The sequence below is a fragment of the Nothoprocta perdicaria genome, unplaced genomic scaffold (genome assembly GCF_003342845.1).
Source record: "Nothoprocta perdicaria isolate Ctin4 unplaced genomic scaffold, notPer1 scaffold_297, whole genome shotgun sequence".
NCBI classification, from domain to species: Eukaryota; Metazoa; Chordata; class Aves; order Tinamiformes; family Tinamidae; genus Nothoprocta; species Nothoprocta perdicaria.
This window is the reverse complement of record NW_020455529.1, coordinates 773,008-793,051: the sequence shown is the minus strand read 5'-3', so window position 1 is coordinate 793,051 and position 20,044 is coordinate 773,008. Positions and strand designations below refer to the sequence as shown.

The 20,044-nt window shown below is 44.5% G+C and overlaps 1 protein-coding gene across 1 annotated transcript in view; it reads left to right on the top strand.

The window, feature by feature from the left end:
* The first annotated feature begins 212 nt into the window (after positions 1–212).
* MOCOS (molybdenum cofactor sulfurase) overlaps positions 213–20,044 on the top strand; it is a 177,728-nt gene continuing 157,896 nt past the window's right edge. Inside the window, exons 1-4 of the mRNA XM_026041857.1 lie at positions 213–330; positions 10,037–10,100; positions 10,233–10,371; positions 18,149–18,257. Of these exons, the coding sequence (XP_025897642.1) occupies positions 213–330; positions 10,037–10,100; positions 10,233–10,371; positions 18,149–18,257 (430 nt within the window). The remainder of the gene's footprint in view (positions 331–10,036; positions 10,101–10,232; positions 10,372–18,148; positions 18,258–20,044) is intronic.

Below are 20,044 nucleotides of genomic sequence, written 5' to 3'. Positions count from 1 at the left end.
GAACCGCGACCCGTCCTGCCGCCTTCCTCCTCCTCGTGGCCCTCGTCCTCCCCCGCGGGGTGGCAGGTGCGGCCGAGCCGGGCCGGGCCGGTCCTGCCGGAAGCGCCGCCTCGCTGGGCTGAGCCGRGCCGGGCTGGGCCGGGCCCAACGGCGCCGCTGCCGCCCTCGCTCCGCTGGGACGCGGCCTGTGYCGTCCCCGGCGCAGCCGCGGCATGGCCGGCGAGACGGGCCCGGAGCTGCCGTCTCTGTCGGCCCTCCAGGCCGCCTACGGCTACGGGCACGGCGGGGCGCTGGGCCGGCTCCGCGAGCGCGAGCTGCCCCGGCTSCGAGGTACCGGTACCGGCGGCGGCGGGCGGGCCGGGGCGCGCGGCACCCCCCTGCGCCGCCGCAGCCTTGCCGGGCGCCGGGGCTGCGCGGGAAGCGCAAAGCGCTCGTGTGGAGGCGGACATGGGGGAACCGTGTCCTGTGCGTGTGTCTCTCTCTATATATATCTATAGAGAGATGTATACGGTATAACTGTGTCCTAAACGTGCCGCAGGGTCGCTGAGCTGCTCGTGCGCAGATTCTTTCCCGGGAGGTGTTGCTCTCCCGTTCCTTGGATAAGCTGGAAGCAGGCTGTTGGGAGCGCCTCTTCCCTCGCTCAGGTGTGCCTGGTGAAAGCGAAAGCAGGTTACGCCTCGAGGGAAAAACAGCCTGTGGAAACCTGATCTGTAACAGGCTTTGGATGAACTCTGGGGTTTCTTGTTGTGTTTGGGCGGTGGCAAGGTGCTAGAGCTTGATTTTGAAGCCCGGTTTTAGTCATCTGAGCTGCATCAGTGAGTTTGGTAACGAGCTGGTGGCGATAAATGGAGACACAGAGTCCTGTGTAAGCCCTGTTTGGTAGCTGGATGTTGCCTAGATGGTTAAACAGGTGGYTTATCAAAGCTCTTGTGCGTGGGCTGGGTTTTGGGGAAGCTCCCAAGCCTGGCGACCAGGCAAGTCTTGACGGTTGCATCAGTCTGGGCTCCGCGTTCGCCTCCCTGTCCAGAGGCTTTGGCTGCTGAACTACCCTTCTGTCGTGCGGCTTTTCACAGCGAGCCATGGGTGATGGATAACTGGGAATACTTCCCAAGAAGGAAACAAATGTGATGTCTGGAGAGGACTCTGTCTTCACCTTAGGCAATTGAAACCATGCAATAGCCAGGGCAAAGTGACCTTGCTTGCACAGCTGCCTCTGCCCATCATTGCCTTCTTTTAAAAAACAACTTGAGATTTTTACTGTGTTATCCAACTCACAGGTATTACTGATACCTTAAAAGCTTGGAGTCACATCTGCTTAGAAGGTCTTTCATGCTGTACATAGGCTCCTTTTGTGCCTGCTCATGTTAAGAATGGGAGTCACTAACTTGTTCAAGAGCTTGTGTCTCTAGGCACACATGCCTAGTCCCTTGTGGGACTCTCTTCCTGGCTTCAAACATACTGGTTGCACCGGTGCTGAGGAGAGTTGGGAGCCTGGGCGGCAGTGGAGCTATGTGGGTGATGGCAGCAGTGCTTGGACCTTGCCCTTGACCTTCTCCTGTCTAGWGGGGTGGCTGCATCCCTGCTGGGTGCGGGTCTCCGTGGGTTGCTGTGGGYGTCCCACCAGGGAATTTGAAGCTCTGGGTCTCTGTTGCCTTCCTGAGATATGGCAGAGGTGGCTGTTCCCCAGGATAACAGCAGCAGCCCCTCTCTGCAAGTGACGTATGAGAAATCAGTGGGGCTTCCAAGTATTTGTCCATCTGAGCACTTTGAGAGGCTGCCCCCCAGGAGCCCCCGTYGGAGGGGTGAGGTAGGGAATGTATTTGCATCTGTGGTCACCTCCRCTCGGCTCCTGGGTGCATCCTGACTCTACAAACCCCTGCTCTCAGAAGAACCTGTAGCTTATCCATGGGCTGTGTCTCTGCCGGGGATTTCCCTATGGCAAAGATGTTTCAGTTTAATCCCCTGTAGTAAAGTCACACTAAATAGTGACACTAGGCCAAAAAGGTACTGAACTCCAGGTGTTTAACAGCGGTATCATGCCCTGCCTGTTTGCTGGAGACATCCTGTAAAGATCTTTCCATCACTACAGGCATAAAAACTATGCTGCTGCTGCTTGCTTGGGAACAGAGTATTTGGAATCCCTAATTTTGGCAGTCAGTGTATTCGGTTGTTGGCTGCTGGTATCTGGTGGTGCCTGCTAGGGACCTGTGTGCAGGTTGTGCCCTCTGCGGAAGGAGGAAAGCCCCTCCACACTGTAGACCTCTGGGCACAGGGTGCTGCRCCCCAGGTTTGAGCTGTAGCGTGAGCAGTTTTGCATGTGTCTGTTGAGAGGAATGCGTGTGTCTGTGTGGAGGAACTTAGTCTGAGGGTTTCCCTTTTGGATACTGTGAAGGATGGGAGYTCCTGCCCTTCCCTCCGGCAGCAGAGTGCCACTGTTCATAGGGACGTGCTAGATTTTCCCTTTTAAGCCAGAGTTTATCTTTGCTTCAGTAGTCGAAGGGCTGTTAGTCGATGGCCTCAGCAGCTCCTTCTAAAAATATATGTGGAGTTGGTGAAACTGATCCCTGTCTTCCAGGCATTAGTGGGAGCACTATATGTGACCTTGACTTTAATCTCGTGGACGGCACATACCCTTATCACCAGTATACTACTGTAAATTGCTCTTTAGCAATGGGCCAAGAAATCAGCTGGAGTTTATAGAGGTTAAGTAAGGGGAATGAATGTGCTTTCCATGACTTTTATCCTAGCAAAGAAAATACCTGCTCTAGTTCGTAGTGTTATGCTTTTATAAAAGGAAGAACTGACACGTGGCTGACAATGCTGCATTTACTCCAGAATGCCTTTCCTGTTTTGCTGCTTTTTTTTGTATTTTTCTTAGAGTTCATTTCAGTGGGTGTTTCCCAAGAGTGATAAGGATAGCGTTTCCAAATAAGAAAACAGCGTGTAGTAGCGATCCCATATTCCTGCAGGGCTGCCAATTGTCTGGAGATGAAGTGCCCTGTCACACGTACAAAGTCAAAGCAGTGGAAGTGCAGTCAGCAGGAACTATCTGCCAGGTCACATGTTATCACACCTGATAGTAAGAGCTCGTAATCTCTGTGGTTATAGAAATACTACTACTCTCAGTGCAGCTTACCTGTTTAGAAGCAACTTCCTCCTCTACCCCCAAGTTTTTGAGCAAGAGAATTGGCCTTAATTTCCTTCGTATTCAAGTAATGTCCCATGAAGTGGTCACCTCTGCATGAGCTTATTTTACTGTTCAGTTAAGAAATAATTAGATGTTTGATCTGACTTTAAAAATAATATATGATTTTTTCATATTACTGGTAACTATTTGTCCTGAGACTTTGCCTCTAAGCAGCAGAGTGGTTTGCGTAGCTCCCAGGGGATTTGTCAGCAGTGTCTKGGGAGAGCAGCAGAGCGTGTCCGCTTTGCCACGGGCTTTGGATTACCCGGTGTTTTGGCAGGGAAGTGTCGGTTCTGGGTGCCGGTTCACAGGGACTTTCCAGGCAGCCAGTGTTGCCGGTCAGTGATGCTTGTGCAGGTGAGGGGAAGCCCCACTCACCAGTGACTGCAGGTCTGGCCTCAGTGTCTTTTCTGCTGGGGCCAGGACTTCTGCCAGGCCACCGCTTGGGCTTGTTGGGCTGTGTCTTTGATTCTGAGGAGTAAATTTGTACCCTCTTCTCCCTAAAAAAGATAATGTGTTTTATCCTTTTTATTGTTTATATACATATATTTTAAACAAAGATCCTTTGGGTGTTTGATTTGGGAGCTGTCTTCCACTTCTACTTGTGTTTGTTAGTTACTGCTGATTTGCTGATCATTCATAAATTTTACCTGTGGACAAATCAGCACTTGTAAATCTGTTAGTTTCTTGGTGAGGGCTCGAGGACTGTGGCCGTTCAATAGTAGTTTCTGTTTAATATCCTGGAGCGTGAACGAGCAATGTTCAGSTCTCAACATGTGGTTTAAAACTTGATCTGGGGGAGCTTGGGGGGACTGGTTTATTTTGACTTGCTGTTTCTRGGCTCTACGCAGCACCAGAAGGGAGGTGTGTGGCAAGCTACCATCCCGGGCAAGACTTAGGGCAAGCGTTGAGTTCCCGGCAGGCCCGATGGCCACCCACTGCTGGCCGCACTGTCGCACTGAGTGACTGTCTTGGACAGGGGGAAAAAAATCTTCTACACTCCTCATTTTGATGTTTAGATGTAARAGCTTAAAAATCCACAGGCTTCCAAACGGGAAGTTTCACGAGGCCCTGTTGTTGATTAAAGTTTAGTTACTTGCACTTATGGTACCCTGATTTGTACTTCGTTGCCCTTTGAATAAAAGAGAAGAGCTGCCAAACAAGTGTTCCGTGAAACGCTGGTGCCATTTGAGCTAGTCTTTGCTGATCCTACTTGYTTGTCTTAACTTGGAGACTTTGGTCATTGCCGGTTGCCATACACATGATGTAACAAAAAGCAGCGTACCCTGTGCGTGGGACGGGGCCATGGGSAGGGCACGGGCCCATTCCCTTGGCCCTCCGGCAGCGATGGCTGCTGCCGCCCTGGACCACTGCGAGGCGGCGTTTGCGGGGAGCTGTGCAAGCCCCTGGCCCCTGCCAACCCCCCTGCCACTCGCTGGGGTTTTGTGCTCTGTGAGGAGCTGAGTRCCTGCGCTGGCCTAGCTAATCTCGGTTTGGAGGAGGAGGCTGCTGGTTTGAGACACCATAAGGCACGCAGGGAAGATGGGCTCCGTGGGTGGGCATGGGCAGCTGAGCTGCACAGCTACAGGACACCTGTGTTGCAAACACCCGTGTTCAGGCCAAGGCTTCACGTTTCCTGTTGGTTTGGATACAACCATAGCCGTTACCCAATGCACTATTATTGAAAGAATTGGTACTGAAGAGGGAACCCTATGTGTGGAGTGTGAAGTGTTGACCTCAACAACATGAAGAGCATGTTTTCAGCTTCTGATATTTTTCTCTGTCCGGCTTTATGGAAGCAACAGATACAGGATTAGTAGATGTTGTTGGGAATTTCTATTCTTGCATATCAGGATTCCAAAGGTTATCAGTGGTCTGCTTTGTGCAGAACCGATCTGGGCTCGATTACCTGTTACTCGGTGGTCTTTGGCTCCTTATGATGGACATAGCTCTTAGCAGTTAGTGATATTAAGTCACTGTAATTATTCTGGCACTGAAGGAATTTTGAAGTACTTGGGAGGCAAAAAATACCCTCCAAGGTACAGGTGTGTTGTGTATCTTGAACTGTGCTGTTCAGTTTTGACTTCACGTGATGTTGATTACCCATATAAAGATGTGCTCCATTACACTGTCTTTATAAGTRCATGTGCTGCACAGTACCAGGCTTCTAAAACTCCAAACCCTATTTACAGTATAGTTGTCTGGACAAAAAAGAGGTAATCTGATGCTGTTGACACGAAATTGAGTGTTTTCAAGTGTATTTTAGAAATATATAGTTAATCAGTTGGGACTAGATTCTTTTTAAAAAAGAAAATAAATCTGCCTAGACACTGAAAATTTCAATCTATGTATAGAGATAAAAAATACAGATTTGGAAAGATACTTCATGTAGCGCCATGGATGCTGCAGGGTATCAGGCATTCATTACAGAAATAATTGCACTTTTAATTAAAAGATGCATTATCTCTGAAAGAAACATTTGTAGAAGTTGCATATTAGTGTATGAAAGCATTGAAATGGGAGATGTTTTATTTAGTGAAGTGCAAGATGCTTTCTTATCTTTTAGCTGAGAAGTTGGAACTGCACCAAAATCTCAGTCCTCTGAAATCCCCCATTCCTGTGGAATTCCTGGCTCTAGCGTGCTTGCTTCCTCTTACGTTCTCCCGACCTCCCTGGCTGTTACGGTGCTGTATTAAGAGGTGTAGGGATTTTTTGGAGTGCATTTTGTGTATTTTCATTCTATGTATATTTTCTTCTTTGCAGATGAAAATAAAGAGTGTGAAATTATGGAAAAGTGGAAGTATAGTAGGGTGTGTGTGTATAGAATATATATAAAATGTGTCTTTGGCAGAGAAATTGTTGTCTGTCTGGTACACTTTTCTCCCCACCTCTTGCTGTCAGGATCCTGCTGAGTCGCTTCTCCCATCTTTTAGCAGCCCAGCGAATATGGCTTTTGAAGAAGAAAAAATGTGGATTCTCTGCTCATCCAGATGAGTGCCTGGAGCAAAGCGATGCAGGATGCTTTTGAAAGAAAGCCAGGAACATGGGGACATTGATTTTTGTCATTTGTACCCTCCAAATGAAGGAAGATGGGGTCCAAGGATGGGGCCTGTTGGTGACACGATTAAGAGGGAGAGGGTGTTTGCACAAGACTCRCATCTTCTGGCATTTATAGAATAAAGCCCTAACTTAAAATTTGGAAAGGTGGCAGAAGCTCATTCAAACAAGTATTAATTAATATAACTAATATGTGAATTCATTTAGTTAATGCACAATTGAACACCAGATAGACACTGTTGGTACCCCTTTGAAAACTTACTTTGAGGTCAGGAAAAACTACCGAGTCTTGAGAGCGCCTGTTCCCGAGGAGGGAATTGAAGCCTGGGTTTCCCAGAGCGTTGTGGTCCTGCACAGAGCACGTGAGAGCTGCCCCAGCTCGGTGATGGGGATGGCTAAGTCGCCTTCCTCTGAAAACAGGCTCCAGATGTGTTGCTGTGGGTTGATCCTCGCTGGCAGGCTCTGCTGCAGCCATTCCTTTCCCAAGGGACTTCCTCAGGATTGCTCTGTAACTAGGAGTTGCTATTTAGTACTTGGGTATCTGCCTATAATTTCTCTTAATGCGAGTGATTGGGATTGCTGGAAACTAAGATGTTACTTAGCAGACGTGTGGCAAGACGCAGCTTTTCTGAGAGCTGCCTTAGACTTAGCACATTTGGAAAATAATAATTGGTTTCACTTGCATATTTAGTCCATTTAGGAGTAAGTGGGAGAATGGAAGCCTTGTTTAATACCCTGTCTGGACTTGGTTGYGTGAGACAAGTTGCTGTGTTATTGTGTGTGTTGCCTTCCTGTGATGGGATAGAGTTAAAGCAGGGAAATATTGAGTGAGCAGCATCTCCTCTGTGATATTTATTCACAGAATAAAGTGCAAGATGGCACCAACTTTGCCTTGGCCTGCCTCAGACACGATTCTTCACCTCCCTATGTAAAATTACTGCATTTCATAGCTGGGTAGGTGACCGAGGTGTCTTTATGCAAAACTGCCTGTACGTAGGTTACTGCACTTCATCATTACCTGAGCGCTGAGTTTCCATGCTCACAAACGGAGGGAACATTTGATGAACAGCTAGCAACTTCTAAAGACATCCCCTTAATGGCAGGAGTGTCCTACAAGTAATGTATCTTGACTTGAAGGTGGCCACAAAGCACAGCAATGGGTGATAATCCTCCTTTTACCATTGCTTTACAGATGTTCAGTGACAGGTACAGTGCTGCAGACAGCACGATAGTGCAAATGCAGGGTGACTGTTGTGTTTCTAGAGCGGGAATAATTTAATTCTGGTGCAAGTTGTCAAAAGTGCACGCTACTTAAATTCATTGCAAGTGAMCTGGGAGATTCACAATACCCAAGAAATAAACCAAAACCCACGTAAAACATATTTTATGCAAAACAATTATGCAGGGAGGTTTTTTATTATTATATTAAGCAGGAATATGCTGCTAGGAATGGCTGCAACTATGTGCCTTGAAGCTAAGGAAACTGCAATAGCAGCACCTCTGAACTGGACCGTGGGGACTTGCTGGGTTCCCTGGGCCAGGGCAGCCCCACTGAATGGGACTTCACAACCTGTGAGCAGCTGGAGCCATTTGGGGTTTCATTCAGGTGTATGCCCCAAATCTCTCTTTTTCCAGAAATAAAATGAAGTCTTGCATTTTAAGGCTTGTCTAATTAGTGTTTGTTCATCTGCTCATCTGTTCATCAGTATCTCATTAAATTCACCATAAAGAAAAACAGATGAAAGGGAGCAAAACTGTAGTGGGACCATCACTTGGTGTGTGTTGCTGTGGGAGGCTGCAAAAGGCATCTTACGCAGAAAGCTTGAGTCTTTGAGTGATTTTTTCSTTTTTTTTAAATTTGGAAGTCTTCCCTGATGAAGATAATGTCAAAAGCACAGTTATAAATATATTGTTAGGGAAATGAATCACTGATGGCACTAAAACTATTGCAAATTCATGCTCTAGTGAAGCCCTTGAAAGCAGAGTTTGACTGCGAAGTCCTAGCAAGGGCAGTTCTGATATTGGTGCTTCAGGGCCATAGTAACAAAACAACTTTTCTGAATCTCAGAACATTCATAATTTTCCTCCTGCAGAGCAAGCCATGGCCAAAGGCTTTGCTTTTGGAATTAGTTGGATATTTAGCTTTTCTTTAATTAGAATAGCAGCTCTTGTTACACTTGCACCTTTGCAGTGGCTCTGGAGCATTGAAGGGACCAGCAGGTGCTGCAGTGGTTCTTTGGGAATCGTGCACAACAATTCTAACCCCAAGATGAAGGAAACATATTCCGTGAAAAGTACTTTTTTGTTTTTCTTTTGTTCCTGTGYCCATAAGGACAACTTGAGATTTGAAATGTAAATGGCTGTAAATGTGTGCTTTGAAGATAAATATGTGAAATGTTTTCCTTGGGAATGATTGATTATGAATGCTGTTGTATTAAGTACAAGCAAACATCACCCCAAGTTTTTAGGTATCAAATTGGATCTTATCCAGCCAAATGCTCTCTGGAGGGCAGGCTGATGTGTATCTGTTTCTCCCTYTTACAGCTGAGTTTTAGCAGCCTTGGTTGTCCTTTGCAGCCAGTAAGAGTGTGGTGCAGACTGCCTGGGAACCTGGGGAAGAGGCAATCGCAGCCTGTGGCACCAGGGCGCTGCTCTCCTGGGCTTCCTTTCCACCTGGGGCTTTTCAAGGGGCCGGAGAGAAGTTTTTCCCTCACTTAATGTTGAGTTTAGATGTTTGTGCTTTCACTGGGACATCCATATTCTGCTTAACTGTAACAAGGCCGGTTGCTTAAACTAATGGGAGCTCAAGCTACCTGTTAGAAGAGCAAACAAACAGACAGCCCAATGTCTGTTCATTTAAGCACAGGGGCTTCTGGAAACCTTAGCAGTGTGGAGCACTTCTTTGAAAGGATTTGGTCGATACCTCTAGCTTTGCCTCACTGAGCGTGACAATCCCCGAGAGATTAAATAGCTGTCGCCATCAGAGCCTTTCCCAGTTTTTTTCTTTCTATTTCTGCACACATGGAAAAGTCTAGGAAGGCTTGTGGAGCGTTGCGGGGGTTTCGTTGCAGTTCTCCCTGCAGTTTTCCCTGGCAGTTTCAGTGCCAGCCTGTCTCCCGACGGCTCTCCTAGGCTCTTCTAAGTGTCCGATGGAACCTGCCAGCCCTGGAGCTGTGGGCAYGTCCTGCATCCAGTGCCGGCTGCCTCGGCATTTGTTTCCTTGCCTTCTCCTGGTGGAAGCATGGCTACGTGCTGGGTGGGTCGAATAGCAGCCAATCTGCAGTAACCCCCATCAGGTTGTGTGTGTCGTGTTTTAATGTTGTTTCTAAAACTACTTAAAATGAGTCGTTGGTAGGAAATTTGGGGAAAACCTGCATGGGGCGTGTTCCAGCCTACCAAGTGAGCTGCATTCTTAAATGGACGCTGTACTTGTTTATGTGGCATAAAAACTTCTTGCATGAATCAAATGGAGAAAATTTACAGTCTAGCTACAGTCTGTTCTGGAAAACAGAGCTCTTCTCTMTTTTTCCATTACAATGGTAATGTTTTTTCTTATGCACATATTTATAATCTGGCTTTGTGTCTGGCAGTTTTTATAATCAATAAGCCCTTTTTTTGCATGATATAGATTGATATATATCTATTGATGCCCATATATATACATACATATATAAATTTTTTTACCTCCTGCTCTTTGGGAACAGAAATAGCTGAACCCAGAGGAGAAGCCTTGCTGTGTGCCTCATGAGGCACATGACTCATGAAAGTGTTTTTGTCGAATCTACTTTACAGGTCTACATTTTTACTGTGGAATGATAAAGGAGAAGACCATGGTCCAGTCTAATGTAGCCTCTGGGTATAGTTCACTTGGGATTCTTGGTTTGAGGAGGAAYAGGATATAAAATAAAATCAAAGTCTTAACAGAAACAGTTATATGAAGAAAATTTTTGTTTTTGTTTTTTCTCTCTATCAAACCCTGTTGTTTCAGCCTGAGTGGGAGGGACAAGGAGGATATTCCACATGAACACAAAAAGAAACCACTTACTGACARACTTGCCTTTCATTTGTTTGATATCACTGAGCCTCTCACTGACATGAAGCACAAATTTGGGCCTTCGCAGAAGTTAGTAACTTAAATATGTTGAAGGCATCCTGAAGTGTGCTTATTTTTTGTAGTTTTCTGGGGTATCTACTTTTTTGAAATAAGTGCTGAAGTGGTGGTGGTCAATATTGCCAACCCCTGGTTGCTCTGTTTTCCCCAAGYATCATCTTTTACTGCATGTAGACACAGGCAACTAGGCACCGTTTCCAGCACCCACCAAGATGCAACCCCCCCTCACACACACACACAAACCTGCTCCAAAACAGAAAAGCAGGTAGAGCAAAACAGCTCAACTTTGAGTTTTATATATGTTTTTATATACGGATGTGTGTGTCTGTTGCTTCCCTTCTGGGCTGGTTTCTGTCTCTGGTGGCCTGGGAGCTTTAGCCTGTGCAAGCAGACGGCTTTAAAGCAGCAGCGTCCACCCGTGTGCTGAGCTCCTCATRCTGTTATTAATGCTATCTGTTGATCACAACTTATTTCATTAATTAACATTATTGATAAGCAGAAGTCTCAGCTTTTTCCCCGAGTCTGTAAAGATTTTTGCTTTCTCTCCTGTTGCCTTTCCTTCCTGTGTGTTTTGTTCTGGCTGAGCTACAGCTGAATCAAAGCAGAGAGTTCAGCAGGTCTGTCTGTAGGCAGTGAGATTTATGTGCATCTTAATCTGCAAAGGGTTTGAGTTTCAATCAATTCTCAGGACCTGTAGCAAGAAAAACATATTCTTTTCTCCTGAGTCTTTCTCACAATAATCTTGTTATTGAGAAACATAACTGACAGGCAAGGTCATCAGCCCATAGAAGGAAGAACCTCCTAAAGTGTTTTACAGAGACTTTGAAGTAATCAGGGTGTGTGGTGGTTCTATTTATTTTATTTTATTTATTTATTTTTGCATAGAGTCAGTTAAACTATTGCTCTGATAGGCAATGAAAATAAATGACTAATCGCAGTGTGACTGTGACTTGATAAGACGAAAGATTATAGGATATTAATGACTCCTTGGATTTTTTTTCTTTGTTGCTGCTTTTGATTAAAAAATAATAGTGATTTTTCTTTTCCAAACTTGCTAGCTGTGGCTGAGGAATGCAAGAAAGTAACCGTGGAAAGATGTGCTCTTACATTCGGAAGARCCACTACTGTCTTCAAGGCTGGATAGTGAGGTTATGATTTTGAACAGTGTGGTAGTTTATAGCTATGGATAGTGCTTGAAGCTCTGCAAGGCAATAGTTGGAAAATTGAAGCTGCTTTTTGTATGATGATTGTTTTCCAAGGTTTAGGTCCAGGGAAGCTTTATGGACTTAATGTCGCTGTGCATATTACCCCTGTGCAGCACCCTGGAGTAAACAGGGCTGTATCCGTGTCCGTTGTGTTTGGGACAGATGCTTTCTTCATCTCTAAAGGGCAATGATAACAGCAAAGAACATCGTACAGTGGTGGGAAAATATCCCAGTAAATGGAGGTGGCTTCTTGCAGAGCTTCCTAGGTTGTGCCGTGGGCTGCGAGACAACACTGGTTTATAAGGTCTATGTTTCCTTTCACAAGGAGGCATAATGCAACTGAATTTTCAGAGCATCAAATATAAGTTAAGCTCTCTGAAGCTGAAGAAGCATCTTCCCTGCCATGGAGAGAAGATCCCTGCCCGTGCAGCCTGTGGCTGTGTCGGACGTGGGGGATTCTCCTGTTTGCTTGAAGGCCCCTCCAGCCCCAGTGCAGGGTTAATGGGCTGTTGATTCAATTTGGWGCCTTCCAAAGTGGAGCAGCAAGTGTTGCGAGCACTGTTAAAAGGTTAATCAGGAGGCACAGGCAGGCTCTGAGGGCAAGGCGTTGAAGTCATCCAGCTTAACAAAAAGAAATTAATGTATTTCAGGATGGAGAAGGAAAGAGGGAGAAGGAGGAGGATGCAATGAGCATGTGAAAGATTTTACTCTTCGTGCCTTTCTTGTAAACAGATAAGCACCTGTTAGAGGAGAACCAAAACCCTGTTTGGATCTGCATTATGGCAGATTATTTTGACTGAGATTCTACACATACCTCCTTAAATGCCTGAATTTGGGGACTCYATTTGAAAGGAGGTGGGGCAGCTTGAGGCCTCTTCCTGGACCCGGCCTGCAAAGGATTTGCTCTCAGCCCTCCTTGAAAATCAGGTGCCTCCTTGAGGTGCTTATAACAAAGGAGACAGAAATGAAGGCTCCTTAAAATGCTACTCATTTGAAAATGTATGCTGTTATTTGGACTTTAATTTTGTGCTTTCTTTGCTTAGAGTTTGATCTTTGTTTTCCCAAATCTGAACCCGTTCCTTTAGCCTTTCTATATTCTATTGGAAACCTCTTACTAAACCTATTTAGAAAGTTTATAATATGTAAATATATATATATATAATTAAAAAAGAAACTCCTGATCATTTTGCTGAACAAGTCAAACAGTTCTGCTAAAAATAAACGGGAATTATAAGTTTTGTCTTAATGACAAATAAGCAACTCTAAAATGCAGATGGTAAGAACGAAGTAAGTACTCCCATTGCCTTAAACTTGCTTAGAGGGATATGGCAACATGATGACTGAAAGCACAAATTCACCAAAAAGTAAAATTTTCCAGGGTAATATAAGAGCTYATTACTGAAACTCAGTGTTATTCTGTCATGTTACTTTTAGTTACAATTCTTACACCAATGAATCTAGGGAAGTATTTGGAAATTAACCGCACAGGAATTAGCTCAGAGATATCAGCACATTACTATTACTCTTCCATTTATGCTAATACCATTCCTTATTAAGTTAATCATTCATTGTCATGAGCAATGTCCAGCTTGCATAAAACTCCTCTCAGTCCTTGCTTCCTGTCTTGGAGTTAATTTCTCAATTTCCTAACTTTYGTAACCCTTTATTTGCTTTCTGGCATGATTTTCCCATCTAAGGAATACAAGTGCTTTACAACCTGTCATTTGTGTAGCATCAGTAGAAGGGGTCCCGTAATGAATTTATGGACAGCTTGGGAATTGTGTGCAGCTCCAGCATTTCCATGTATGTGCAGCTTCCATCACTATCAGAAATGCCACGAAATGCTGGAGCTGGCTTAACTTTTGAGTGTGTGTGTGGGGGGGCTTGTTTTTCTTAAGTGAAATGACTTTCATGGTAAAAATATTTTGTATTAAGGCACCTGGTATTTATCCTGGTATCTGGAACTAGTTGACTTCTGCTTACTTCTTGAATGATATGCCAAAATCCCCTTAACTTTAACACAATTTTTGAATCATCCTACTGTTTGATTTGAAAATAAAGTAGATAGGAAAAGACACTTCCCAGTTTAATACTACTCCAGCCACAGTGCATGGTGCTGTGATGCTGGATAGCATTTTGTATTTTGGTAGTGTTGGTACATGTAGATAAACAAAAGTGGATGGTACATTAACTAAAACTAGTGCCCTGAATTTTATGTGTCCAGGCAACTAATTCTGGTATTTGTWTTTCTGTTATACGGTGTGATGACTATGAGGTTCTTATGGGGCCAAAAAACTCAGAGAATGTGTAGTTACAGAAGACAGGAGAGAAGAGGTGCTGTAAGGGAAGCTGGTGTCCAGACTTGCCTCTGTTTCTTGGCCTGGAGCCAGGGTGGATGAGCAGTGCAGTGTGTTTCAGGAGTGCTGATTTTAGCATGTTGGTTAATGGTGGAACTTGCACAGATGTGGCAAGAGCCACAGCACAGTGGCAAAGGCCCCAAAAGGGAGGCTGTGCAGTTGTCCCCACTGTGTGTGGAGCCTTTCGTGCTCCTCTGAGGGGAGGTTCTGCAACCTCCAGGCCAAGTTCTGCCCTGGTTATTCATTGCAATATCCTTGGAAAGGCAAACAGCCTTCAGCGGGATCCCTTTCTAGTCCCTGGACTTTGGAAAAGACTTTTCGCTCCGTTGCAGCCCTTAGCAGGTCACGGAGCAGCGGTGGACGTGATTCTGCCAATGAGCTGCCTGCCTCGGGAGGTGTGTTTTGAAATATAAACTATGAAAAAATGTTGTCGTCTTCTGCTTATTGATCCAGTATGAAATTGTGACTGGTTACAGGTGAAAAGCTGATACGGGAGACTTTGACCGAATATTATATGTGTGTGCTTTCAAGCATCCCCTCCTCTTAGCTCTAATAATGCTGTGGTTTTTATTTGTTTGTATTCTGAGTAGTATAACAGTTAGGAGTTTAAGTCAAGTGAAAAACAATTGTGTAAGCCAAAGAAGAGAGTGTTTTACTGTGATAAGAGTTTTCCAATAAAGTTAGAAAAGAATGGCTATCCAGATTTTGGAGATATTTTTTCTGGAATTCTGTGCTCAGTTCTAGGCCACCCATGGCCCTACCCTCCTAAGGTAGATGCTCCCAGGTGAAAGAGGTGCCCCTGGAACTGGTGCGGATTGTGGCTTCCTCATGGGTTAGGAATAAGGCGCGACTTGTTTGCCTGGAATGTTTTTTTTTGACAAAATTAGTCCTTACTGATTCTCAAGGGAAACTTGCTTGCCTTATGCTGCAGTGCTGAAATGGTTCTTTGGCTCTGTGTTCTGGCAGCAGCCTAGTGGTTAATAAGAGTGTGTTAGCCTTTTGCACAAGTGCTCTAGTTGTTTGTGGAAAAGCATATCATTAGAGGGCTTCCACTGGAGAACTGGCTTATGTAGCAGCCTCGTATCTGAGGAGTAGAAGAGTTGTTCTTTTTCTGTTGATCTTAGTTTATATTTTCCTGGTATTTTTAGAAGCCACTCACACACTCTAAAAGGGCTTTCATATGTCCATCCTTACATATTTCATTTCTCATGTGTTTTGATGGGAGTGTTTGGAGGCACTGATTTGTCCCAGGTTTTCCATGGATCCCATTGATTCAAGTAGCAGGGCAAGAAAGGGACCTGACTAGAAGAGTCTCTTTCAAACATCACAGTGACACACCATGGGAAACCTGTAATGTTTTATAGCACTAAGAGGAAGAAAAGCAAAGCAGGAGAATGTTAGTATGCTTCACTAATTAACATAATGTTAAATAATCATTTATAATAATTATAAACGATTATTTTAGATTCCTTAAACATTCCTTTTTTACCTTCATGTCTTCATCTCCACGGGTTATTCTGAATGCTTATTTCCTACATGAAAGTAGATGTTTCTTTGAAAACTTCAGCAACACTAACAGAAGCATTTTCCAGTAAAAGAAGAATAGGAAATGCATGCTCTTTCAACTATTGCTTCATTTGATCAATTACGGAAGAGAGAGAGAGAGAGAGAGAGAGAGACAAAAATTGAGACTGAAAGATGGCAGTGTCTGCACTGGGGAAGGTGTGAAGACTAGTTTGATTTGGATGAAGCACAGTCCTTTGAAGACCTGCATAAACGTGAAGCACTTGTGATTTATATTTCATCCAAAGGTTTATGTGATGGTAGGCTGCAGTGTGTTATTCCCACGTAGCTGGCACATGCCTACACCAAAGCTTCAGCTAGAATCTGAAGCAGAAGCCATTAAAGGGGCCTGTGGAATTCTCATAGCTGACTGCAGTCGATATTTAATCAGGCCCTAGTGAACACTGAGAAATGCTGTAGCTAGCAGCTAGGCCAAATGGACCAAGGTGGGTGCTGATGCATCCCCTTGCTGTGCTCATTCAGTGCAGGAGCTGGCGAATGATGACATTTGATGGCATGTATTATTTTCTTTAACTGTGAAAGATGCATTTTGTCAGGTTGGATGTGACCTTTTAGTCACAGGTGAAATCTTTGCCTTATTTAGTGCTTGTGTGGACATTAATCCCAGCAAGCTCTACACTGTAAGCTGGAAGTAGCGGAATGTTCCAAACTGTCACGTACGTGAAGTGGGAATCGGTGCTTACTGAAGTAGCCTTATATCCTCAATAGCTCTTGTCAGTCTGCATGGCTCCTGCTACAGRTACAGGAAATGAAGATGAGTAGGGTATTTATTGGGTGTGAACTGTCTTAATATTTGGAATGCTTTGCTGTAGATGGTAATGCAACGTGTACAAATAACACACGCCGACAGGAGGCAGAGAAAAATAATGGGAATTGTTACGGATAAATGTGACTGCAGATTTTGTTTAGTGTCTTTTGCAATCAATCTGTTAAGTCGAATGCTAAAATATCCTAATTACCCAGTAGCTTCCCGCACAACTGGGTGCCTGGTTAGCAGCCCCTGTGAATACTGGTACCATTACCCGGGTTGCTTGGATCAGTGTTGGGCGGTTGGGTCCAACACAACGAGAGGACCCCTGGGGGAAGCAGATCGAGCCCCGTGGCGGCAGGGCCGCTGCTGCGTTACCAGAGGGGCCTGCAGCGCCCGACTGGGGTCATGGCGGGAGCAGCGCCGCCATTAGCGGCGCGGGCCTTGGGCCTGCACGGCCTGCCCGCCGAGCACTGCCCGCTTCCCCGTCACAGCTTCCTTGTAGTGTGTGTGTKTATGTATACGAGTGTGTATATACATATATACTTGCTGTGTATGTGGTGTATTCACAGCAACAGATGTGTGTAGCTATGAGCCCACTTCTGCTTGCGGTGATGGGTGATATGACGGAATGTCGGCACCTCTTAGGAATGGAGCTCACGTGCGAATACGTTATAAACAGAAAATCTTAAAAATAGAGACATACCTCTAGCAAAACTAACTAATTTCTCTTTCTCCTCAAGGCTCCTCAAAACACTTTTCTTAATTAACTTCAAATCATCATGAAAAATCTTCTTTTGCTAGACACACTAGGGAGATTTTCAAGTAGGAGCGTGCTTCACTTTCTGAAAATAAGAGAAGGTATGAGTGGCCAGATGGGTTTTATCATTAGGTCTTTATCACATCTTTACCCAGTGAATCACTGCTCCTGCAACATAATATAAAATTATATATATTTCCAAGTGTCAAGGCTTCTCGTTTAAAGCTTAACTCAGTTTTAAATCCCTGTGGAAAGGAAAGGCCTTTAAAATACTTATTAAATTCTAATCTTAATCATATTCATCATTATTAAAATTTGAAATAGGTTGAAATACTTAAGGTAAGTGAAATGAAAAAACTAATAAGAGGCATGAGACACACTGGAGAAATGGAAGAATAATTGCTGCAGATTAAGAAATCTAAAATGGCCAAACATGAAGAACCCTTCATTTCCAATAAGCTTTTAAATAAAAGTTTTGCAGCAACTAAATAATACAAAGGGGATTTTAAAAATGAATTTAATGTTAAGTGCAGCAGAGTGGCAAGAAATATTTAAATACATTAAAATTTAAACTAGTCCTGTCTTTGGGTTTCAAGTGCTATTTAGGCCTTATCAGTTCTTGAGAGAATGGTTTCTTCCCTCAGTGAGGAGGCAACAGTATTGTTGTTGTTATAATCATAGCAAATAATAATAGTATTATTAATGATGTAATAACAGCATTCATAGTAAGTGGTGCTTAAGAATGGCAAGGTGCTGCAAGCGCATCAAGGTGCTGGCTTGGGCAATGTTGTACAGATAGGACAAAATGATTTCTCCCTTCAGGGAAAGAAAGTATACATATGAAAGAAAAGACCTCTTAATATTTTGCCTTTAATTACAAATGGGAAGAGGTGGTCAAAATAATGGGTTTGTGTCGTATTCTTTTTTTTCCCCTGCTGGTGAGAGGAAATTACTGTTTCTGGGAATATTGCCTAATTATTGAAATATATTTGCGAAGCGGTTTTGGGAACCATAMAGGCCTTTTAGCCAGGATTGTACCTAGGAAGCTCATAGAAAGGGACTTTTTATGTGGTATACTTTGCTGTGGGATATGTAGTCAGTGTGAGATAGGAATTTAACATTAAAAAAAAKAATCTTAGAATTTTGTTTTTCTTTCAGGGATTACTTACCTTGACCATGCGGGCTCAGCTCTCTTCCCAGAGAGTCTGCTTAAAGCTTTCACGGATGACCTGCGGGACAACGTTTATGGTAAGCAGCATGCAGCCTTCTCGGCACTCCCCTCATGTTTCCGTCAGAGCAGCTGGGAGCGGGGCCTCRGGAGCTGTGGGATGAGTGCTGCTGTGCAGTAATTCCAAGACTAGTGACTGCACAAAGGAGTCAGTCTCCTTAATTCCTCCCTCACTTTGCTCTTTTGTTGGCCGAGGCAGGTCTGGGTGGAGGAGACCTGCCTGCCCTGGCAGAGGTCGATTACAGCTAGCACACCTTGTCCGCCAGCGTTTGGGACTTTTTGCCTCCCTTGCCATTGTAGTTTCACTCTAAGCTCAGCACCATTTGTTCAGTCAGTTCTTGTTTGTTTTCTCAGAAAACACAAAAGCATTTCCTTACACATGGAGCACAATTGAGAGCTCTTGCCTGTGTGAGCACTGTCACTTCTTCGTGTTTGCTTTCCTTCTCGGCCCTGCAAATCTTGCCCTCCTCTGCTGTCGGGTAAAGGAGCCTTAAGGCCGTCACTGAGAGGTGACAGCAACCTTCATGACACTCTCCCCAAAGTAGTTGCCTTTGCATTTTTGGGGGGGAGTTTAGGGAGAGATTACAAGCACAAAGATGTGAATGAAATCTCTGGCTGAGGAGGATCCCAAYCTGCAAATTAACAGAAGTTGCCAGAAGATACTAGGGAAAGAGTCYGAAAGCAGAAGCATGGAGTGGCTCTTGTGTGCAAGATGTGCAGAACTAGGCTTTGTGACCCTAGCTTTGTCCCAGTATAAACATTTTATCTCCTAGAAAGCTTAGCCCCAACATCCTAAATGCCCTTAGGCAGAGGGTAAATGCACTACCTCTGCCTGTTAGGCTTTGGTAAGCACTCAGTGAAAACTAATGTGTAGGGCCATAGCAATCTGAACCTAAAAACAAGAGCAGATATGTCTCCAAAACCAGGCAATAGCTGAATGGAAACATAGGTACTGCAGCTGTGGATGTGGACACTTCTGCTTCACCTAGTATCATTTCATCCCCAGGTCCTCTAAGATCTTCTGTCTCTTTAGATCTTTTGAGCCTGACTGCCCTTTTATAGAAAGCCAGCAGCATTCATAGTTTGAGAAATACTTTTATTGTAAGACATTTAGTACTGTATTAATACTGTACTGTATAGAGTACTGTAGAAAGTACCATAGAAGAGTCATTCAACAGGTGGGAGAAAAAAAGCTACTGCAAAGTATTATGTGCGGTGAATAGTCCCCCTCAGGTGATCACAATTTCTTACTGTGTGTTAAGTCTGTGGGCCACAAGACCTTTTTGCTGGTTTGTCTTGCTTGTGCTTCATGAGGCTGTGAGCAATGCGATCCCTCTCTTTTGAGGTACCAGTACACAAAAAGAAAGTGATGTTCTCTCAAGCTCTGGGAAGAGCTGGAGCACAGTGGTGATTGCAGCTCAGGTGAGCCACTTCAGAGTCACGCAGGTTTCGTTTCATACACTCTTCTGTCATCTTTCCCCSCCTTGCCTCTTGAGTGCTGCCAAGGACAGGATTTAGAGCATGGATTTAGTCCCACAATGAATGAGAAGTGTTTTCACATAGGGATAGGGTTGCTTCTTGTTGTGGTTGTTTCAACAGGATATGTTTCATTTGATTACGTTCAAAATTTCCTATTCATGTGCATTGTCAGAACAATTCATGTCCTGTCACTACAGCCTTTGTAAAGCCAAATGTATGTACTCTGATCTTAGCGCTTTTAAATAACACTGGGCTCAGCCCTTACATATGAAGTGCCATCTGTGGTGGGGGAAAAAAAATTAATTTGTGAGTCAATTGGAATGTTCAT